Below are 22,828 nucleotides of genomic sequence, written 5' to 3'. Positions count from 1 at the left end.
ATGGTGCATGTTAGAAAATTGGCTAGTGGCAAGTGCCAAGCCAATATTGTTAATTATGTTTGTAAGTGCTCATAACAGTTCTTGTTGCAGGTTGTCCCGCCTTGGCCTGAATGCTGAAGGCCAAGCTGGCCCAACTCCGCTGTGCAATGTGAGTGCCTTGGAGCCAACTTGGAACAATTACTGCTTTGCTGTTTGTTTCTTGCTTACATTTCCCATACTGTGGAAATTTTATGACCCCGACAGATGTAAATGCAGTTTAACCATTGACCAGTTCTCATAAAAAAAAAAAATATGTGTAGTATGCATATTTTGTGGGTCTGTGAATATTATAATTTTTATATATAAAGCTATTATTATTATTATTATTATTATTATTATTATTATTATTATTATTATTATTATTATTATTATTATTATTATTATTCAGATGCAGACACAAAGTTCAAGCATGTACATTACTATGAAGTTCAAAGAAGCAACACACTGTCACTTAATGTTCAACTTATGCGATGATTTCAGTGGCTTCACAAGTGCCGAAACTCCTCGCCAGCCAGCCAGCATTCATCTTTGCTAATTTCACTTAAGTCATTGTTAAAGACTAAAGTATGTGATGCAAGTGACCTTTATTACAACAAATACACTAGCTACACTCGTGAAAGCTAACCGAGTAAATTTTTGGAAAACTATGAACCCCCCATCTCCACTCTCATCAACATTCACTATTAGTGAACAACCCTCTTCTATTCCTTCTATATCAGGAGCATTTAATAACTATTTCAAGTCAGTTTTTTGCACTGACGACTCTACTAGTCCAAGCATCAGTGCTTTGAGTAGTAAAATCAGACAGAAAGTTAATTAATGCCCAGCCTTAATAAAAATTACTTTTTAAATAAAGACACAATATTTATGCAGTGTCTTGAGTGAGGACACCCATAATATTTGTACAAAGAGGATTTCTGTTGCTCATGCGTTCGAGATGACCTTTCTGCTAAGTGTCAAACTGCGCTACATTTTAATTAATGTTGTGCAAGTTAATTTTCTCCCTCCCAATAAATGTGCTGCTTTGTGCTGTAGTCAGAACTGTGAGATAGATTTCTTTCTTTTTCTTTCTTTTTCTATTGCATGTTCTAAAGGGGACCTGAAACGCTTTTTGAACATAGCAAGAAAGCTGAATAAGCACGAAAAGATGCATCGACCAAGATAACTGAAAATCTAATGACCTTTCGGCTCCCCATACAGTAGCCTTGTTCACAATAAAACCCATAACAGAGATATGACGGATTTAAGTACGTTTCAGTACGTGACGCAACCAGCGAGTGTACACCGTCGGAAGTGTTCCGTCTTGCCTATTCAGCGTGTTCGCCGTGGTCTGTATGTGCAAGGATTCTAGGTGCAGGCGTGACACAAACTTCTTTTCCTTGGCCAGGACACGTGCACTTCCCCAGTCAATATTGTGGCCTGTAGATTCCACATGTTCAGCAAGGGCACTCGAGGCCACGTGCTGTTTCTTGACGTCACACTCGTGCTGTTTCGCACGTTTCTTGAAGTCACCTGTCGCACCGATATACTTGTAATCACAGTTCTTGCACATTATGGTGTAGACTACACCGAGGAAATGTTTCTGTGGCAATTTGTCTTTTATGTTTACTAAAATTTTTCTTAGTTTGTGAGTTGGCACATGCAAAATTTTGACGTCATACCTGCGCATGATACGAGCGATTGTCTCACTTGTGCCAGGGGCATATGGAATCGCAGCTTGCTTTTGGGAGACAATGTAGAATGCTGTCTTTCTGGGAGTGACACTTTTTTCCGTACCGAGGACAAAAAGGACGGAGGGTAGCCACAGGTTCTTAAATCTTCACAGATGCTCGCAATATCACGCAGACAGTCCTCCTATCTTGTGCAGATGGTTTTTGCTCGCTGGAACAGCATAGCAGGAACAGACCTTTTGTGTACTTGGTAATGTGTTTGGTAATGTGTACTTGGTAATGTGTTAATGTGGTAATGTGGTTTTGTGTGTGCTTGGTAATGTGTAGCTAAGCCTTTGCGTTCCGTAAATAGTGCGTGAGAATGGAGTTTTCCAGGGGGGTCTATACCGATGGAAGTAAATACTTTGAGTAGGTTCAAGATTTGTAAGTATGAGAAATGTGTCAAGCTTCCCGCGAGTTGCACTAATGTAGGATTTTAGCAGCCTGCATTTGTATATATTGTTCGCCGTAACAATTTTATGCTTAGGAAAAAGATGGCTGGTGTGTTCAAGGTATGGTATGTTCTCTATTGCCCTAATAGCTCTTTTCTGAAGTATTTTTAGCTTATTCAAATTGGTTAATGTAGTGTTTCCCCATATTAAAGCACAGTAGTTCAAGTGAGCAGAGAGCTTGATAAATAAGTCGCTTTATGGTAAGAGGCAAAAGATATCGACAACGATTTAAAGCACCAACCACGCGTCTCAGCTTTAAGCTAATCTAATCTGATCTATTTGCTCATTCCAGGATACATGTTCATTAAAAATTACTCCAAGCATCTTAATTGATTTGGTTACTGAAATTTTGTGTGGGCCTAGGGTAATATGGGGAGGTAACTGTAGGGATGTGCCAAGGGCTCGAAAAAGGACACATTTTGTTTTTGTTTCATTTAGCAAATTGTTTTTAGTGCACCAATCGCGAAGCTTATAACAGGTGCTTGCTGCTAGTGCCTCGAGAGTACCTAACTTTCTTCCAGTAAAAAATAGTGTGCAATCATCAGGATAAATTATAAATTTGCAATCTTCGTCGATGTTGATTATGTCATTGATGTAATATAAAAATAATACAGGCCCTAGAATGCTGCCTTGTGGCACCCCAGTTTTAATTGGTTGTGTGCGTGATTTAAAGCCATTTATTTCAACGTACTGAGACCGCGCACTCAAATACGACTGAACAAGTTTGAGCGAGATTCCTCTAAATCCATAGCATTTTAATTTATTTAATAATAATTCATGACTTACGCGATCAATCGCCTTACTGAAGTCCAAATATAATGCAAGTGTCAAAAGCCTGTTTTCGATATTGTCTAATATGATTTCTTTTTGGGCTAATAGAGCACTCTCAGTTGAACGTTTCTTTCTGAAACCATACTGACATTCGGTAATAAGGTCGTACTTTCTAGAGAAGATATCAATTCTATCGTTTATTATTTTTTCAAGGCATTTCGAGAAAATGGGGAGTATGGATATTGGGTGATAATTGCTTAAATTGTCTTTGTCTCCTGTTTTGTATATTGCGGTAACTTTTGCTATTTGCATGAGCGTTGGAAAAATACCTGTTGATAACACCAAGTTGTAGATATGTGTTAGTACTTCCGCTATGATATCTAATACATACTTTATTGGTCGCATTTCTATGCCATCAGAATCACAGCTGCGACTATTTTTTATTCTACTGAATAGTGTAATTACTTCAGAACTGGAAGTTGGCTTAAGAAAAAGCGTGTTTTGTATCGGATTTATGCTGGTTGTTGTTTGTGCGCTATGGCTGGCATTTTCTATTTTCACGAAGAAATCATTGAATTGCTCTGCAAGCTCAGTTCCGTTTAACCTTTTTCCGTCTATTTCCAGATTTTCGATTTTAGTGGGAGTGGCTCCTTTATTCAGTACTTCATTTAGTTTGTTCCACATGGCATTACGTCGCTCTGGACATTGTGGATCGAATATGTGGTAGTAGTACTCCCTTTTTGCCCTTTCCTTTTCTTTATTCAACTTATTTCTGACAGTCTTGTATTCAGTCCATAAGTCCGCATTACGTGTTTTAACAAACTGCTGGTAAAGTTTATTTTTATGGTTTATCTGTCGCTTTAGATAGTTTGTTATCCATGGTTTCCGAGATTTGTTTGGTCTGTGATATATCTTGAGAGGAAACGATTCAAAGTAAAGTTCTTTCAATGTTGTTATAAAGTTATTATACGAGTTGTTTGCATCTCCATCGGCCAAAATATCATTTTAATGCAATTGCTTGATACGGTGTCTAAAGTGCTCCAATGTTGCAGGTGTCACTGAGTGGTACATGAATTCTTCTGGTTTCACGTAGGCCGGGTTTGTGTGCATTTTCAGGAAAATAAATATAGGAAAGTGATCGCTTATGTCGCAACTTAGTACCCCTGAAATGCTTTCTTCTGTTATAGAATTGGTAACAAACATGTCCAACAATGACATTGTTGATTCAGTAACTCGTGTTGGCATAGTAATGACATTTGCAAAAGAGTTGCACTCAAGCACTGATAAAAATTCATTACTTGTAACTGAGTTCTTCAAGACATCTATATTAAAATCCCCGCCGACAGTAAGCATATAATTCATAGCATTTGCATGTGACGAAAGACGATCAAAAAATGTTAGGAAATCAGCCATAGAACCGCTAGGAGGGTGATACAGAACGGCGAATACATTTGTACCCTTTTTGATACATAAGGCTTCGTAGTTTTTTTGTGATAAGGCTGTATTCTTCAATTACTTCACAGAACTCGAGAGTTGTTAGAATGGCAACGCCACCCCCTCTACTTTCCGTGCGGTTTAAAAAGAAATGGTTGAACCCCGGCAGCATGAAATGTTCTGACTCACTAGTATACCACGTTTCTGTGAACATTAAAAGGTCAAAATTTATACCACATGATTCCAACAGCAAAGTGATATCTTCTTTTTTTGGTTGAAGTGACCGTGCATTTAAGTGCATCACTTTGAACAACTTAATACCGTTTTTCCTCGATTTCACAACGTGCTGAATGTCCTCAGGGGCAATATAACTAGCCGACATAACATTGCGAATAGGCATAATCGTATGGTTCTACCACTACAACTGTGAGGTGCTGCTAATCTTTTCCGCATCACTTTCGTGGCAGATAGCAATGATAGGTGACGTCTTCGTACGATGGGCAAAGATGTTCCGATTCCTTGTCCAAACAAACTTCCAACCGTTTTCGCGCTTTCGGGAAATTGCCAGCCCCAGGATTCTTTTCATTGCCGGGCACAAGTGCTCATTTATATAGATCGGAGCGTCGTTTTGTAATCCGATGGCAGTGTTCGTTATCTTCTTTTTTCGAGCGACTTTGAGAACCCTGTCACGTTTTTCCCGGCGTTGAAACTGGACAATGATATTCGGTTTATCTTTATCTTTAGTCTGCACCCTGTGGCACATATCGACGTCACAGGCTGATATGGGTTCTCCGATAGCTTCACCAACTTTCGTCAGGAGCTGTGCAAGGCTCTCATCATCTGCTTTTACTATTCCCTTGATTTCAATATTTCGATTTCGTGAGTATTGCTCTGATTTTAGCATGCTTATTTGACAGTCAGCAACATCTTTTTCGAGAGCGTGGATCCTGAGTTTGAGAGCCTCATTTTCCTTCTTAATACCTTTGTTCTCGTTGAGAACAAAGTCAAGTCGACGGCTCGCATCATCGAGACTTGAGCTAACATAATTCAAGCTAGATTTTATTTCTTCAAATTCCGCACGCATTTCTCGCTCGTCTGTGCGCATGCTTCGTTCGACAGCATCCTTTGTGCTTTTCCACTCGGCTCTCATTTCTTCTTTAAAATCTTGCAACAGCTTTGCGAACTCTTTTGACATGATAGGTACAACAGGCATACAAAAGAAAGGGGACAGGGCAGCAGCGACAGCGGCTAAGTATTATACTAGCTATGTCAGATCAATGCAAAGACGTGTGCACCAACCTGGAAAATGCAATGGATGCTTGTAAAAACGTGCGCACACCACTGTCACTGCTGCCAAAGTGCCGATCCGTGGGGTGGTGCTGAATATATGAGGACCAGACGCCGTTACCAGTTGAGGCCTCGTCCGCCAGTCGTCGCTTGCGGTCAGTCGTTTTCCTTCGCATGCGTCGATGAGATAGTGGTTTCCGCAGCCGTTCAGCAGTGCTTGACAGTTCTCGATATCCCGCGGTCAAAATTTAGTTGTGATGTTGCACTTGTGCATGAATCTGCAACGAACCCATAGCCATGAGAATTTTTCGAAATGGTGCCATAATAGTGGAGTTACATGCGTTTGATGATCACGGCCCTCCCTCATTTCACTCTTTCCTTCACTATGCTCCGTTCGTTGGCTGATCTCCTCCTCACTGAGTGCTCCTCCAAATGTCACGTGACATACGTCATCGCCAACACGCTTTTCAAAACACTCTCCACTTCCGGTTGCCTTGACTCCGCCCTTCTCAGCTACCCGCTATGGGCCCTGCGTTGCGTGCACGTCTAGAAAGGCTCGCCAGTGTAATGGGTCTGTACGGTGATGTTCCGTGCCGAAGCACCTCCGTTGCAGATGAACAGCCGCTGTTGCCACCTTGCCCAGATCATGGCGATGATATGGGTTGGTACGTTTTGCTCTTTTCGCCCACTGGCTGTTAGCCAGTTCCGCGCTAATGGCATCATGAATACAGGTGCACAGGCTGCACCCAAGTGGTGCCCACAAACACGTGAATCGCCGTTGCACTTTGATTCTGCCGGAACTCCAATGCGCTCAAGCCAGGCATTGTGCAAGGCGTCATCATGAGGTAGCCGACGTCACGTCGTTTCGTTTTTCCAGTCAGCGCACTTGTAGCCAAGCACTGCACACAGATGCCTTCTAGGCAACGCAAAACACTGTAGAACTCTGTTCGCACAGCTAATCAGACCGCTAAGCACGACTGTGTTGGAACACGAGCAATTTGGCACTTGCGTTGCAGGCCGTAGTTACCAATTCGCAAGTGTGCAAAAGCGAGCCACACGACGAGGAAAAGCAGGGAGCGCGCGTACCTGCTAGCAAACTAACCGGATGTCGTAGGTTCTTCTTCGACCAATCGACGTCGTCTGTTCCTATAGTCGGGTACAACTTTAGAAAAAAGGGGGCGTTTACTCTTCCGAGGCGTGTGCACACGAGCATCCACCAATGGGCGCGCACTCTGGATCGACGTCATGAGCCGAACAGCCGGTGACCCCACCGACGGAGAAGATGGCCGCCCGCGCTTCGAACTGGGCCAAGTCGCATCAGCTGTGTGCGTCAGCCCCTCGTCAGAGTGGATTGCAGAACTGTTTGTGATGGTCTATCATGCCGGAAATGTTACTGTGAACTTACGATGCGGCATTTGTGTCGCATGCGTTTATTCAGACGTGATCTGGCGAAGGAACATTGTAGCGAGCATCATTGACGCTGCGCTATGTTTTGCCTGAAAACAGGATCCCGCGGCGACCGCTACGAACACACATCCTGTGTGCTTGTTCCATGTTGTTTTATTTCGCTCCCAAATGAATTTACAACGAGAAAAGTTTGCCAAAGGCTGGTACCTGCTGTTAGCGGTAAGTGTGTTCGTGTGCTGTGTCGCTGCGTTTTTTGGCGGACGGGGTGAAGTGATGGAGCAAAACCATTCTCAGGAGAAATCAGAAAAGTGTGCACGCATGAAACAAACCTACGAGTGTCTCAACAGAAAATATTTGAAGAAGCTTCAACGCAAAGATTTGTTGCCATCAATGTAGCGTGAACGATCATTGTCAGCAGTGAGATAGCCGAGCTTCTAGCGGCGGTGTTCGAGCGTTGTGTAGCACCGTCGATTGATTGCTGTTCACCAGTGCTCACTGCACGCGCAAGCTGTAGAATGCGTGCTGCGACACAGTCGCACATAAGGGTATGTTACCAGCGCTCGATATGCTTTCCCACAACACAGCTCAACGCTGCTTTTCGAGTCTCGTAATATGTTGCTATTAAATATTTCCAAGACAGTGTTAAGAGAACGGTAAAAAGAAAAAGCAGCAGCTTTTTCACCATCCTTTCGCTGTAGGTGATGTTCTGGCGTTTGAGCAACTCCTGTATTTTTTCTTCTTCTAAGCTGTCGTCGGCAATTTCTCTTCTCGCCGGGTATGGTAAGGTGCATTGTCCAAAACAATGACACTACCAGCTGGCAACTTCTGCAGAACGTAATTAAACCATCACTCGTAGCGATTGCTGTCCACTTCTTCATGGTAGTCACCTATTTTTTGGCTTCGGAATACATCTAAGCAGCCGTCAACGAAGCCATCCTTGCTGCCGATGTGCATCGGCACTGGCCTTTTACAGAAGGTCGTTACAGACCCGTCGACAGGCCATTTGCTCGAGCATATAGGCGTCTGCGCTTCTGCACCACGGTGTCTGTCCACACGATCGACAGAGTGTGTCCCGCCGTCACCCATGTCTCTTCCAGGAAAAAGATCTTTAGGCCTTCTGCCCGTTAGCGCTCCACGTCACGAAGGTAGCGATTCCACCATTCAGCGATGTCATCCCGATCGATAAGCAGCGAATTGCAGCTCCTCTTCTCGTGCTTCAATCCGATCTCCGACTAGCAGGCAACGCACAGTACACCACTTCAGTGATAGGAGATCCATACACTTCGAGAACTCGTTAGTTATCTTCTCGACCGTCGGTATCTCGTTGCGGCGAAAGAAATCATGCACACATGACCTCAGCGTGCACAACGTAAAGCTGTCATACTTCATCCTGTGTCTTCTTTTCTCCGCATTTTATGGGCGCTTTCTCGAGGGCGTCGACAGTTTGCCACCTGAAATATGCGACGCTTCGACCTCCCTCTTCACCTTGAACACTGTGCTTTTGCTGACACCGAGCATCTCGGCGTCAAACTTGGTCGTGGACTCCACGCTGCGTTCAGGCTCCCTGTTACGCCAATACGTGTAGCAGTGGAGGATCACGTTGCGTGAATCGCTATTCAGGATATGGCCACTCCTGTTCTTCTTGTCGACGCTCCTTCGTGGTGTGGACATCGAGGCGACACAAGGCTCATTTGTCAACAAAGTCTGATGTCAGCTCGCTGGGCTCCACGGCGGAAAACGCGCATGAAATGCTTTGCGCGAACTGACGAGATTGCAGGCTTGCAAAAAAAGCAAAAAAAAGTGAGAAGGAAAAAAATTTGCGAAAATACAAAACCAAAAAATATAATAAATTGTATGCTATTTAAAAGCAAGAGTATTTATTTAAAACGATGAATGAAGAATTTTTGTACCTTCCTGCCTCGACCGTATTGTCGCCCCAGGTTTGTAATGGTTGCGATAAATGCACTGTTTTATATAAGTACTTGTTCAATAGCAATTGATTCATTTTAAGCTTGGAAAACGAGTAGCAGATACACTGTGTGCATGTGAACAAGCGCAAAAGCCATGCAGAGCTGCTCTTTCTACTTTTGTCACTTGCAATGAAGCTAGAGAGCAGACGACAGCCAGCGTTGTAGAAGGCACGGGGTTATTTTTCTCTCGCGATCCGGCATGTGCTGTAGCACATGAGAGCTCTACTAAACCAGTCATCAAAATACAAAAGTCTTTATTTATGCCGAGAATTACGCATTTCAGGAGCATGATTTTTCGAGCGGGACTATTTTTGTCGCGGAAGCAATCGGCTATCGCGCTTCGGTCATCTGGGCGGGGCCTCCCCTTTTTTCTAAAGTTGTACCCGACTATGGTTACATTACCAGATGCACCCTGGTGACGTCACGACAAGCGCTGGGGATATCGGAAAAGCCGGGACAGGAGCACAGGAGTGTTTTTTCATTTTGAGGCGTGCCCGTGGCTCGTAACATTGCAGCGTTTGGCATCATTGATCATGACGGCATTCTGAACTCAATGCGCATGTTTCCTGAAATGCTTAAAAAATATCGGAGGGGGTTTAGCAGCCCTTTAAAGGGCCCCTCACAAGGTCTGGCCATTTTGAGCTGACAAGCGCAGAGCATACAATGCGCGCCAACTATCATGTTTGCAAAGAATTACATCGCTACGTGCCGCGGAAAGGCCTGAAATTTTAATCCGAACACCGTTTCCCTCTTCACTCGCAGCAAATCTGCCCGGAGAGGGACGGGGACGTAGTCGAGCTCCTGCTCTTATGTAATCGTGTCCGCAGCGTGACGTAGTTCGTGGTGACACGAGACTTCGAGAATTATTCAAGGCAACATCTGTTATTTGTGTGATCTGTTGCTTGAATTGACGAATTGAGGTTTAGAGTAATAATAAAACACACAAACGGGATGTCTGTGTGTGTGTGTGTTTTTTTTTGCTTTTTTTTTTTTTTACTTCGCACCGAAGCAAAAGCGCGATGTACTTCCGTTTCGTCTATTTGTTCCCGCAGTTGTGCAGTCATGTGCGCAGGTATCGAAACTACGCCATTTTTTACGGTGTTCCTGTGCGTGATCATGCTCTGCGAGCCTCTTGTTCTGCCTCAGTATTCGTGTAGCACTGAATTATACTACTAGTCATGCTTCCTTGTGCACAGTGCACAAAATTGTGCGCTGCGCGAAACAAAAACAGCTCGCGCGCAATGCCGCCAGCTGATAAACCGGCGGAAGTGCGCATTGGCGAAAAAAAAAAAAGACAAAAAAGCAAGGAGAAAAAGTAAGTGAAGGCGGTGCCCATGACGTATGTGTCACGCGATCCTCAAGGTCCGGCATGGGAGAACGCAGGGAAGGAATTTTGCTTGCGAAGGCTAGACGGGGCGAGTGTAGAGGGAGTCTCGCTATGCAGTGGAGCCCGCCTGCTGAAATCATGGGTTCGCGGCACTGAAATATTTCTATCTCAACAATTAATGAGCCGATATGAAAATTTTTTATAGCAGAACGCTCCCTAGAGGACATGTAACAACTTCCAGCATATAATCAATATTTGCTATGGGGCCTGGTGAGGGGCCCTTTAAGGGGGAACACCGGTTTTAAAACTGTCAATTTCTTGTGTGTGTTTCTCTTTTATCAATTTGTGGCATGGTACCTGCATACGGCAGCATCAGCTGTCCTTCCTCATGCTATGACGCTATTGTGTATGCACCTGTGAATATGCAGGCAACTTGTAATAATTCCTCCAGGCAAGTGAAAAAAATTCACCGGCGATTACGATACTCTCTAATGTGAAATTTGAGTACAGCTGTATACATGTTTTCATTTCGTGATATATTGGCTGGCATGGACAATCTGTCTCATGCAGCACGTTGCAAATGGAGCGAAATGTGGCGTGAATGCCTCGCTAATCGGGAGATAACAAGAAGCTGTGCGTGGGGGACACGTGGGCGCGATTTCACAGCAGCTACCGCAGACGGACCTCCATTCATGCAGCGCTTTGTTTCCATACAAACTACTCACGCTACGGTGGCACCATCTTGAAGCCATTGTCGCGGCAAAGCGCATCTTGCATGGCATTACCGTGAAAACCCGCGTATAATACGAACCCGCATATAGTACAAGGTGAAATTTTTGGGACATGAAATGGGAAAAAAAAAATGTTTTGTCCGCGTATAATACAAGTTAGGAAAACTCGAGGAAAACATTTATATTAATTGCACTCCGCACTTCAATCACTGTCTTCCTCAGCTGCGCTCTCTTCGGATAGTTCTTTGTCAGACATATCTTCCCAGAGGTACTCATCCTCTGTGCCATCGAGCGCGTTCGAGATGCCGTACTTAAATGCACGACGCACAAGGTCCTCTGGTATGCTGGCCCATGCGTCCACAATCCACTTGGATAGCGCGGCTAGCGAATCCCACTTGAGCCGCCCGGTCAGCGTCACTGCAGGCTCACCTGAACGCATCCAATCTGCTTAACACCGCTTGACCGTGTCCTTGAACGGCTTGTTCATGCAAACATCTAAAGGCTGCAACTGAGATGTCATCCCACCCGGGATAACGACGAGTTCAGTGCTGGATTCACGCAACAGCCTCTTCACTGAGTCAGCCAAATGGCAACAATATGCGTCCAGCACGAGGATGGACGGGAACGACAACAGTGCGCCAGGCCACCTACACCAGACAGACTTTATCCAGTCGAGCACAAGATTCCCGTTCATCCAGCCTTTCTCATGGCATCTCGCGACCACATTTTTTGGCAGCTCCTCACCTTTAGGTACTGTCTTGTGCTTGAAGACGACATAGGGAGGAAGCTTGCATCCGTCTGCCGTGCACAACAACATGACGGTAACTCGTGTTTTCTAATTGCCAGTGGGCTGGACATAAACATGTTTAGAGCCCTTTTCGTGCTTGGTGAGGGGCGATGGCATGTCCAGATAAACCGGCATTTGGTCAGCATTGCCGATTTGCTCTAGCTGAAAGTTTTTGGACTTGCACAGCGAAATAACATATCGCTGGAAAGCCACAAGCAGCTCTTCGAATGATTCAGGCAGCTTTTGCGTAATCGAAGTTTGGCGGCGTAAGAAAAAAACAGCATGACACATGTAGCGATAAATCCAGTGCTTGCTCACTTTGAAGGCGGAACCCGGTAGCCCTTTTTCTCTTGCAAGCTCCTTAGCTTTTGCCTGCATAAGCTGCATGCTCACAGCTAGATGCACGGCTCGCTTTTGGTATACAAACTCCCTCAGGGCGAGTTCGATTTCCAGGAATGTCCCACTCTTCGGGCCGCGAAAGCTTCTTCGCATTCCGCTGCACACGAAAAAGGCTTCCTTCTGTTGACGCCATTCGTACATGCTTCCCTCGTTGACGCCAAACTGCCTCCCGGCAGCACTGTTCCCGATGTCCTGTGCGGCTAAAATAACCTTTCTCTTGAAAGCAGCCGAATACTGTTTTCTTGGTCCGGACATCTTGGTCCTTCAATGTGGAATAAGAAAGATGCACTTCGTGAATCGTGGTTTGCACGTGTGCTGCCAAGGTGCACACTCAACAATAAAGAAATGACGCTGTAGTCACGCAGCAATAACGAAACCAAGCCGTAGCCATGCAGCAATAACGAAGTAAAGCCATAGCCATGCAGCAGTAACGAAACCAAAACTTGTAGCCCAAATTTCTGACTGAAATTTTCGTTCGGATCCGCATATAGTATGAGGTGAAAATTTGGGATGCTAATAATAGGAACAAAACCTTGTATTACACGTGGGTTTTTATGGTATGCTTCTCACGCTTTCACCATACCGGCCTCATGGTTCCGCTGCACCTGCCTCCTCCGCTTTCCTCCTTACGCTCTCGCTATCGCAGTCTTTCATCTCCCGCTGCACTCTGCGTTTCCTTTCATCCTTCGCTGTGTTCTTTCGCTCAGTTACAACGAACAATGCGGATGCTCACCGCAGGAAAGGCTAAATTTAGAGCTGCGCTCTAAAAATTGCATTGAGCAGAGGTAGCATGAGCCTGTGGGCAGTTAGTAGACCTTAAGTAGATACTGGCGAGAGCCCTAAAAAATGTGTATGGCAGAGTTCTAAAACCCTCACATACTTGCCAAAGTTTCTGTGAATGTCATGAGAGTAGGTGTGCGCTACACAGCAACCAGCAGAGAGTACTCTCAAAGCTTCAGCTGGTTCTAATATAGAGTTGTGCACACTCTAGCTATCTGCTAAAGGTTTTTTTAAATGCTTACGTTCATTGCGTTCGTGTGTAAAACGAAACTGGCTACTTATTCAAAGACTTTTTTTTTTTTTAAATTGACGCATGTGCGGTGACAGACAAGAAAGTTCCAGATGCATTTATATTTGGTGTATCCGTATCTTCATTATGTTTGCAAATAATGCTTTTACGAATATTGTTGTGCAAGGCACATGGTGGAATGATATGATGCAGCAGTGGACCTTGCAGAAAGTGATGGAATTGCCCAAGTTGTGTTCGACACAATTTCACGTGTGTGCTGTAGGCAAAGTTATATAATTTAGTGGCTTCATCTTGTGGTGATACTCAATTACAACAGCAGTTGTCATTAGCAGTTAGATTAGTTTAACAATGCCACAACATTAGTTTTATTCCTGGAAATTACTTAATTGCCAAGTAGCCAAGTACATTGAGGCTGTAGAGGCGAGGCTGCACAATTCTTCAGTTCAAATATTTGTGACGACCATGATCTCCAAATTAGCTATATGCTAGGGATCTCAGGAGTAATGCTCTGCAGGGAACTTCTGCCTGCTTTGAGTTAAGTGTCTGTACAGAGGGGTGCCACAAGTTTCAAAACAGAAAACATAAGCAGCACGGTGTCGAGAGGCAGCACTAGTGTGTTTTTCTGTAGGAAAATTTGATAAATTTGGCCAATCTGCATTTTTCATGTTAAACACAAAGTTATTAACTTTATTGTATGTGATTCTCTACATTTCACTGAACAGTATGTTATTGTTATTGGCACTTGTACCATATATTCACAGTGATGACACTATTCCCATCCTACATATGCGTTACTTTCTCATTCATGAAAGCTGTTCTTGGATGCCTATGAATGCTGAAGTATTGCTTTAGCTTCACTTAATATTTCTCCATAGTGTGCCTAAAGGAAGGTGCGCTTTAGTGCAACACAATTGGAAGCAACTCCATGTTGCTAGTTGTTGGTCCATGTTGACTAAACCACATTCTCCATTTAATGTGGAAGATGTGGGTTCGATCCCAACCTGCAGCAAGTTATATTGCTGTCCACTTTCACTCCCCTTTACCTAATTACATACCTGCCAATTCTTTTCGTAATGTTTATGAATTTCGGCTCGTTTTACAACCGCACGAATGTTACGTGAAGTTTTACATTAAATAATTTCTGTTGGCAAAAAAGATTCCTTCGTTGGTCTCCTAGCTTTCCATTGGAAGTTTCTTGATGGTGGAAGGATGCCAGAGGGATGCTTGCAACAAGTTTCTGAAGCAGGTGAAATCTGCAATAGCAGATTTTTTGGTAGTCACTGTGATCTATAAACAATGTATTGCTTCTAAGTTGGTTGCTGCTGGTGTGTTGCATCTAAAGGTAAAATATTGTTAATGAAGTGCGTATGTATCCCTCAAATGGCATGTGCTCAAAGAAAACATAGAACGCCCCACCCACCTTTTTCCTGGTGTCATGTCCACGGATATTGCAAATTCTAAAGTTCAAAGGTTGGCAGGTATGTAATTATTTCTACATTTCAATTAATCATACCAATTAACTTCCCCTATGCTTTTTCTGGCTTCATTGCCTGCCACTTCGTATGCTTATATCCACGTGGTGTTGTGTTCCACCACCATGTAGTTGGTGCTGTTGTTGTGCAGTGTCATCCCTACTGGAATTCCCACATGCTATTTTTCTCTAGATTCAATTCCCGACCATAGTGGCTGCATTCCAACAGCGTCAGAATCTAAAAACAATCGCGTACCCATCTTTGGGTGGCCATTAAGATCAAAATTAATCTGGAGTCCTCCAGCTGTAAGAGGTCTCTCAGAGCCCCTGTGTTGCTATCGGGTGTTAAATTGTATCTTGTGGTTTTGGACAGGGTGGATGGAAGAACCCACCTGCTTTGCTCGAGTCGTGGGCATCGATGCACGTCGCACTGAAGCAGGCCCAGTCGTCGCCGGGACTGCCTCTGCGGCCGTGGACCGAATGCAGGGAGGCACTTCCATCACTGCTCAGCGTCCAGGACAGCAGGACACGAGAGTTCGGTAATGCAGCCAAACACTTTTCATGCTACGGTTGTCACTGTTGTTTTCTGTATCTGATAGAGTTAGGTTAAACATAACATAATCTGTGAATTTGCAGGCCTAGCCCTTAGCTGTCTTATGTATCCACTCATTTTTGCACGCTGTCTGTTAGCAGTGTGCTTGGACTTTGAGCATAGCCATTAACCAACAGAAAAGAAAAAAAAATCTTGTGTGCACTCACAGGAGTGAGTGCAATTTAGTGTAGTGTTCTTGGGTTAAGTTTGACAAAAAGAAAAAGGAAACAGAAAGAGAAAATGTCCTTGCAACCAGGCAGAAAATTCACTTGGATTGTGAGACATAAAGAAGATCTGGAGAAGACATGAAGAACGCAGTGCTGTTAAAATGCCATTTTGATTACATCTGTTTTGGGAGGGAATGTTGGTATCTGTGTTAATGTTGCACAGAGTTGCGAAGGAATTCAGGTGGATGCCGAGCTTCCCTCTGATGAAACTGCCTCCACTCTGCAGGTTTCCATGTAAATCATTTAATTACAACTACTTCTACAAAATTTATGTTCCGAGGTGCGAGATGCACACTGACCTCAAAATGCAGGCCAGAACTGACCATCTAGCCCAGCTCCATCAGCAGTGTTGTTGATCAGCACTGTGTGATGACTCATTGTCTGTGGCCTTAGTTGAAATGAAATGGAGCTTCAAAAGAACAATGGAGAAAACGCACAGTCAAGCTTGACCTAGCTAAAAAGCAAACACCTGTAACCATGTTTAGCTTGTTTATGCTAGATGTATTCGTTCATTTCCACCATTGTCATTGAATAGTTGCTAGTCTACACATGTGTGTATTGCGTCTCAGCTCCTCAAATCTCTTTTTTGGCTTCGTGGAGCAGTGCAGTGTCTGACTATGGCAGTGAGGGGCTGGAACCATGGCTGAGTTAAAGAATGTTTCGGGTAAAGGCAACAAAAATTACTGGAGCTGTGTCCGATGCTTCAGGTGTGTGAAGGCTGCCAATATGGTGACTCAGTCGGCAAAGGCACAATGGGTATCGCAGGGTTGTCATCTCCTTGGGGAAACTCGCCATTGTCGAATGCAAATTTAGTATTTCTACATTATAGGAAGAAAATTTCCTGTAAACAGCTTTGGATGCCTTCTGCTGTAATCTATGATTGGGGCAGAGCTAAGTCAATTCAATGAAACATTTCACCTTTATTTGTCGACGCTGAGGCTGTGATTTCTCACTGACAACTCGTTACTAAAATTGCCACAGTAAAACATCGCTGTAATGAAGTTGAAGAGGGAGCGTCCCTTACTTCATTATATCCTTTACTTTTTTATAACGATTTTTGGCCCTCATGGCTAGCATTTGCCGCCAGATAAGGGGGTGCTGTTTGTAACCACTGGGTGGGCCGATGCAAAAACACTGTGCTGTTCCGAAAGACCCCGAAAAGTACTTTTTTGCCACGTCTTTGTCAGTGAGTTAACTGCTTTTTTTAATGCAGCCATCAATGCTAATCCATCTTCGCCTTCGTTGTGTATGTGCAACTACCAGCAGAACAGATCTTGCAGCGTTTCGCAAAACTGCCAGCAGAGCATTGCAAGTCTTTGATTTCATACAACTCTCACTGTCATACACAAGCAGACACTTATAAATAAAGGAAAAGGGAGGGGGGGGTATTCAATGCACATGTTAGAATCGGTGATGTGAGGCTTTCATGAACGGGTTAATTAACCCTTTGAGGGTCGATTTTTTTCGCCGTATGTGACTGCCCTGGGTCGATTCTTTTAAATTGCAGATTCTAATTCTTCAGAGGGACCTACTTCGAAAACAATTTACCATAATTTTTCTAGGGTGACCGTAAAGTGAGAAACAAATATTTTGTGTTGGTATATATGTACTGTTTATTCATGAATAACAACAATAAAAATAAGAAATAAACTTATGACAATCAAAATTTGATGCATTGTTATACACATAAGGCTTAGAAAATGCACACACGAGAATATTTCACAAATGTCAAATGTTCCTGCTCTTGCACTAATATTTACGTCCATGGCGTAATTGAACTGCGTAGGTGAGCACACTCAAGAAAACCCCACGAAAAGCGATGTACTTGGCATGTAGCAGTTCGGTATCCTTTGGTTTCAGAGAGGAATCTAGTTTGTTATATCCATTGGCAGGACAGTTTCACTTCATTAGAAGGAGGGCTTAAATACGTGGATCTCTATGGGGATTTCAAGGGGAATATCATTATGGGGATTTCAAGGGGAATATCATTTACTTCGTTACATCCATTATTTCGTTATATACCGTTTTGTTATAACGAGGTTCGAGTGTATTTTCCGTATGTGAGCTATTTGGCAAGACAGCAGCAGCATCCAGCAGCAGCAGCCCACAATCTACCAAGTCTGGGAGGGCTCACAAAGCAAGCTTCACTTTAAAAAGAAAGCATTTTTTTTATGCTGGCATTCAGCGATTGCATGGAATCGTTGCATGGAATCAAGGGCTTACCCACCCAATTGCCCAGTGGCTATGGCATTGCACTGCTCAACACGAGGCTGTGGGTTTACGATCTCGGCCGTGGTAGCCACATCTTTATGGGGGCGGAATGCAAAAACGCTCAGTTTCGGGACGTTAAACGCCACAATGTATTTTTTTAATCGGGGGCTTGTAGCACTCCACCTCTACTCACAGACAGCAACAAGCATTCCACATAATCAAACACTCTGGCAGCATGTTCACAAGGCTGAGATAAGTGGAGCAGTAGCTGGGAACACAAGCAGGGTTCATATTCTCTAACAATCTATTTCATTTTTCATTCTTCCTATTCGTCGCTTCAAGTGCCAGACAATGGTGACGTGGGTTCGTCTGACCCAGTGGTGAGAAAAAGAAAGGAAAATTGAATGGATCGTTTGATAATATAGTTACAGGACGGTGCAAAACTTCTTGGCTACGCATGTGCAGCAGTTTATAGTGGCAGGTGCTGAAGCATCCTTCCTCCATGCCGCAAGCCACATGCTCCGCTGTTCACTTTTCATCCTGGTGTAATAGCACGAAACCTTCGAAAAAGGCACAGAGTGCAAGAGAGTGCAAGAGTGTGCATCATTGGCAGAGTGTGATGTGAGATGGCAGCTGCAGAGTTTGTGTGTTGTGAAGGAAAAAAAGATCCTCCCTGTCAGCCTTTTTTCTCTACTTCATCGCGCGAGTAGTCACAACTCGGCTGTGAAATGTGCAGGCAGACGTGTGCCAGCACATTCCAGCCTAAAAACTGGCGTAGATGATCAGTAAATTTTTGTCTTTAACTAAAACAAACGTTTATTATATTCATTTGAAGGAAATTTTTCCTTCACTGAAATGAAGTTGAAGTGCATCGGTTTCTATGAGACTGTGAGGCTTACTATAATTAGGTACTTCGTTACATCCATTAGTTCATATAACAAAGTTCGACTTTAATACCGTCTTAGAGGCACTGTTTTGATAGACTAAAGTTGCTATATTTCATTGTACGTTCACTGTCGCCTTCCTGATAGCAGCTGCATGATGTTTCGCCAATCAGTCCATAACTCGTGGTTGTCATGGTCCTAGTGTTGTTATACCTTTTGCTGTACACACTAATATGTTTATGTATACTTTTTTTCTACTCACAGTTGAACTGTGAGTACAAATTACAAAGCTCAGTTGTAATTTAGCATTTGCTCTACCACAGTACTTGCTAGCCATACAAGATAATGCTGTGCCATTTTACATACCATATTTAATCGCATAATGCTTGCATTCTCCAAATTGGCTATCAGAAAACTTGGAGGACGCTTAAGCTTTGCCTTTAAGAGGGAACGCAATAGCATTCAAAGATGTAACCGTAATGTTTTCCTGGAAATGTTGGCACCAAACACTATGTACAAAGGCCAGCTTTCTGGTTCTTTTCTTTTTCCCCCCATGGTGGTTGCCATGTATGCGCGTAGGTGAGTACCATCTGGGTGGTGTTGCAAGGAACCAAGTGTGGCGCACCACTCCTACTCAGACAGACCTCAAACGGCAGCTGAAAAAGGGGGTTTGTGTTTGAGTTTGCACATAACAGAATTATGGTTTCTTGTATATTAAAATTGCAATCCGATGCTATCATGTCTGTAGGTTGTAAGTCGTACTTATGAATTTTCTCACGCATTTTACTTTGAGAAATTCAATTAGTTCAGTAACGCCTGTGCACCATGCGGAAGGTGTTCGTGATTCAAAATGCATGGTTTGGAATGATTTTTCTCTAAGGGACAGCACCGCCAACACCGACAACGGATTTTCTCTGACATAGGGCCCTTAACGCTGTCGCGTCAATTTTTTTTTTTTTTTTCCTCGCATAGTCTTTGCCCTCTTGAAAATTGCTGAGGTAGCAATCGGGAAGTGGTCAGTGAAGTTTACACAGAGTCTGAATAGGCCAGACCAGAGTCACTTTATTTATACGTTTAGTGACTCTAGGTTTCGCCATAGCATCTACAAAGAAAGGGCCTTTGCAGTTCCTACTTCTGTAAATCCTGTGCTCTTGCCACAAAGGTGTAAGTGCTGCTTGGAAGTAATATTATTTTGTTTGAACTTACAGTGGCTGGCATGAAAACCCCAATTTACAGCCCCCTTTTTTTTTTTTTCTATTTAGCACCTACAACACATTCTTGCAAATTTTTCCCAAATAATTGTCACACCCTCCAACTTCAGATCAATTTTGAGCAGAAAAAGAATGTGAGCATTTTGTGATTAAGCACAGTAGTTAGTTTATTCATGCTTCCACTTTTCTGATACTTCCCAGTTTGTGTGGTACGAATTGTTGGATGCCTGTTGTTTCACACTTCGTTTCACACTTCGTAGTTTGCAGTTCAGGTTAATCTTCACTCATTATTTTGAATTCGTAAATCTGTTCATACTGCATGCCTTCTCATTTTGTCTGTCCTTTCCCCACTCCTGCTGAAGCCCATGTGTGCTGCAGTATGTACAAATAAATAAACAAGAATAAATAAATAATGCAGACACCTAATAGTGGAAGATTGGTCTTACAGCCCATCGTGTCTAAATAGACTATCTCACCACGTTAAGAGAACATGCACACCTGTCCTGACGGCGCCATCATGGCAGCAGTACTTGCTGCTTTCCCATTGTATGTACTTTGGTTCTAAGCAACCTTGAGCAGAACATTCAGGCTAGCTATGTTGTGTATTTTGCTAGCAGATCATTGGGGGGGGGCATGAGGAGGCGTGTTTTTTCAACCCTGCCTCTATGGTAAAAATTCTTTATCCCTGCCTCCTTGATCAGTCAGTATAAGCCGGTTCATACTGAGAACTAGAATGATGAAATCAGAGCTTAAATAGGAAAAGCTGGGTACCTCAAAGCATAGTGGCCCTGTGGTCTACTAAATACTAACCATGATATAATAAACACAGAGATGACGAAGTATCAGATATAACAAAGTAGACCTTAAGTCTTTCTTCCTGTTAGTACCAGCATGTGATGAATACATGCTTATGATGAATATATAGGATATAATGAAGGTATTCTTGTGTTGGATACGACTTCAGTAAAATGAGGTTTGACTACGTCCAACATTCTCTGTGGCGGTGGCATAGTGAAATGTGTCATGAAATCGGTCTAACTTCAAGCTGCTCTTAGCACTTGAATACTAGCAAGGTGTTTCCCTATAAGTGGACAGCCCTGTACGTTTATTAGAGCTGGTTGTGAAGGTCTTTCTTGCTTCTCTAATTAGCCTACTAAATAATTTGCTTTTAACGTATAGTAAGCTCCATTTTCAGAGATTGCAACATAATACATTGATAAGAATATGAAAAACAGACTGCCACTGGAAATGACTTTTACCGTAAAAAAAATATTGGCCAGAGTTTGTAGCATATTGCTGTAAGTATATCCCCATTTTACTTAGTGTGCTGAACATTCTGTTATAAATTGAACGATCTGTAAAAGAATTTATCAACTGTTATCAAATTTTTATAGGATAGCTGTGTTGTGAACAAACAAAATTTGATCCGAGCTATGTCATATATGCTTCGTGTCATTCCTCATCTGGTTGATCATAAAAGCATCCCTTTTGAAACAGGGTGACAGCAGAAGCCATGAAGCTTATCTTTTTTTTCATTTTTCTGGTGCTTGTCCTTAATCTTGAAAAAGAAAAGGTTCAATTGTGAAACTTACTACGATTATTTTTCTTCATAATCTTTTTTGCACATATTTTTATACTTATTAACATTTAATATCTCATTCTTAACTTCCGTGTAGTTATGTGCAACCATTTTGACTAACGTCTGCAGCAAATGTGTTAGATGTCTCTGCTGCTGCCGCTGTGATGAAGGGTTCAGGAAGACTGAACTTGCATATATTTTCACACAGACCCTGTGATCTTCTAACAAAACATGTTCTCACACATTTTCCTGCCATTTCCATGTGTTGCGCTCACTACCCAGCTTGAACCAGTGGGGTGCACTGCCTTTACAACAACCACAGAACAGTTCCTTCTCGGCTGCCTGACCACAGCTTTAAGCTGCACCGTAGTAACATTCACCTAAACTGCTTTGGGCTGGGTCGCGGCGTGCAGGTAAAGCAACACAGCTGGTAATACCTGGCCCGAGTGGCCTCGGCACGTCTGCACACGGACAGGATGTGTGCAGCTCAGGAGATTCTACTCCAGAGATTCCCGGGTACAACCGGCATGGCTGGAGCACTATACGCCGCCGCCGCAGGAGCAAGCGGCAGAGAAGCTTGGTGATACGAAGCAGCGTGAAGCTCCGCGAGGTCATGATGTGCAAGAGAGGTTAGAACCGGTGTGACCGCGCGGCTATGTAGCTTTCATCAACGCGTTTTCGGAGCAGCGTAGCTTGGTGTTCAGGTGCGCAAGCTGCAGAGCAGTCTATTGGTGTTAAAGAGTTTTAGGTTAGGGCACGCAAGTCGCACCCAAGCATTAAGGGATGCAAACTCCATTGTGGGCCATTTGCTCTCTTTTGTGTTCGCTTTGGGTTCTTTTGTATGCCAGGCAGTTTATGTCCCCTAACACTTGTGTCCCCTAAACTAAACCTCTCTATTGACGAGTGGACGGTGACAGAAGAGCAGTAGTGTCAGATGCAACACAACTCTGGCCAGATGTTGCAACTTGCACTGTTGCTAGTAGACTGTGTGCCGATGTTTGGGTGGATTTTGTTCCAGACAGTCCAATGGCTTTTTTGGCTATGACTGTAGTGCGGCAACATGCTAAACTGTGGTGGAGTGAGTGCCAAATCAATTCAAGGCAGCAGTAAGACATGGTCTCTCTAAACGTGGATGTCTACTCAGCTGGAACCTGTACTGTGCTTTCCATGCCTGCAGTGGTTTCATAGGAGAGAGAAATTGGTGTGTATGTGTCCCTTGGCTGTACCACCAAGCAAAGATAGAGAGAGATAATTTAATTGAAAGAAGGCAGAGAGGTCGGCCTGAGCTAAGGTGCTCTAGCCTGCTACTC

At 43.5% G+C, this 22,828-nt stretch overlaps 1 protein-coding gene across 10 annotated transcripts in view; it reads left to right on the top strand.

The window, feature by feature from the left end:
• Window positions 1–22,828, top strand: part of LOC126516489 (uncharacterized) — a 93,280-nt gene that overhangs the window by 57,981 nt on the left and 12,471 nt on the right. For 8 of the 10 annotated variants that reach the window (XM_055063902.2, XM_050166618.3, XM_050166616.3 and 5 more), the window contains 3 exons: window positions 91–148; window positions 15,188–15,353; window positions 21,932–22,147. In XM_055063902.2, coding sequence (XP_054919877.1) covers window positions 91–148; window positions 15,188–15,353; window positions 21,932–22,147 — 440 coding nt within the window. The remainder of the gene's footprint in view (window positions 1–90; window positions 149–15,187; window positions 15,354–21,931; window positions 22,148–22,828) is intronic. The other 2 variants (XM_050166620.3, XM_055063903.2) reach the window with 2 other exon arrangements.

This window comes from Dermacentor andersoni, chromosome 1 (genome assembly GCF_023375885.2).
Source record: "Dermacentor andersoni chromosome 1, qqDerAnde1_hic_scaffold, whole genome shotgun sequence".
Taxonomy (NCBI): Eukaryota; Metazoa; Arthropoda; class Arachnida; order Ixodida; family Ixodidae; genus Dermacentor; species Dermacentor andersoni.
The sequence above is the reverse complement of the archived record's forward strand: the minus strand, read 5'-3'. Positions and strand labels throughout refer to the sequence as shown.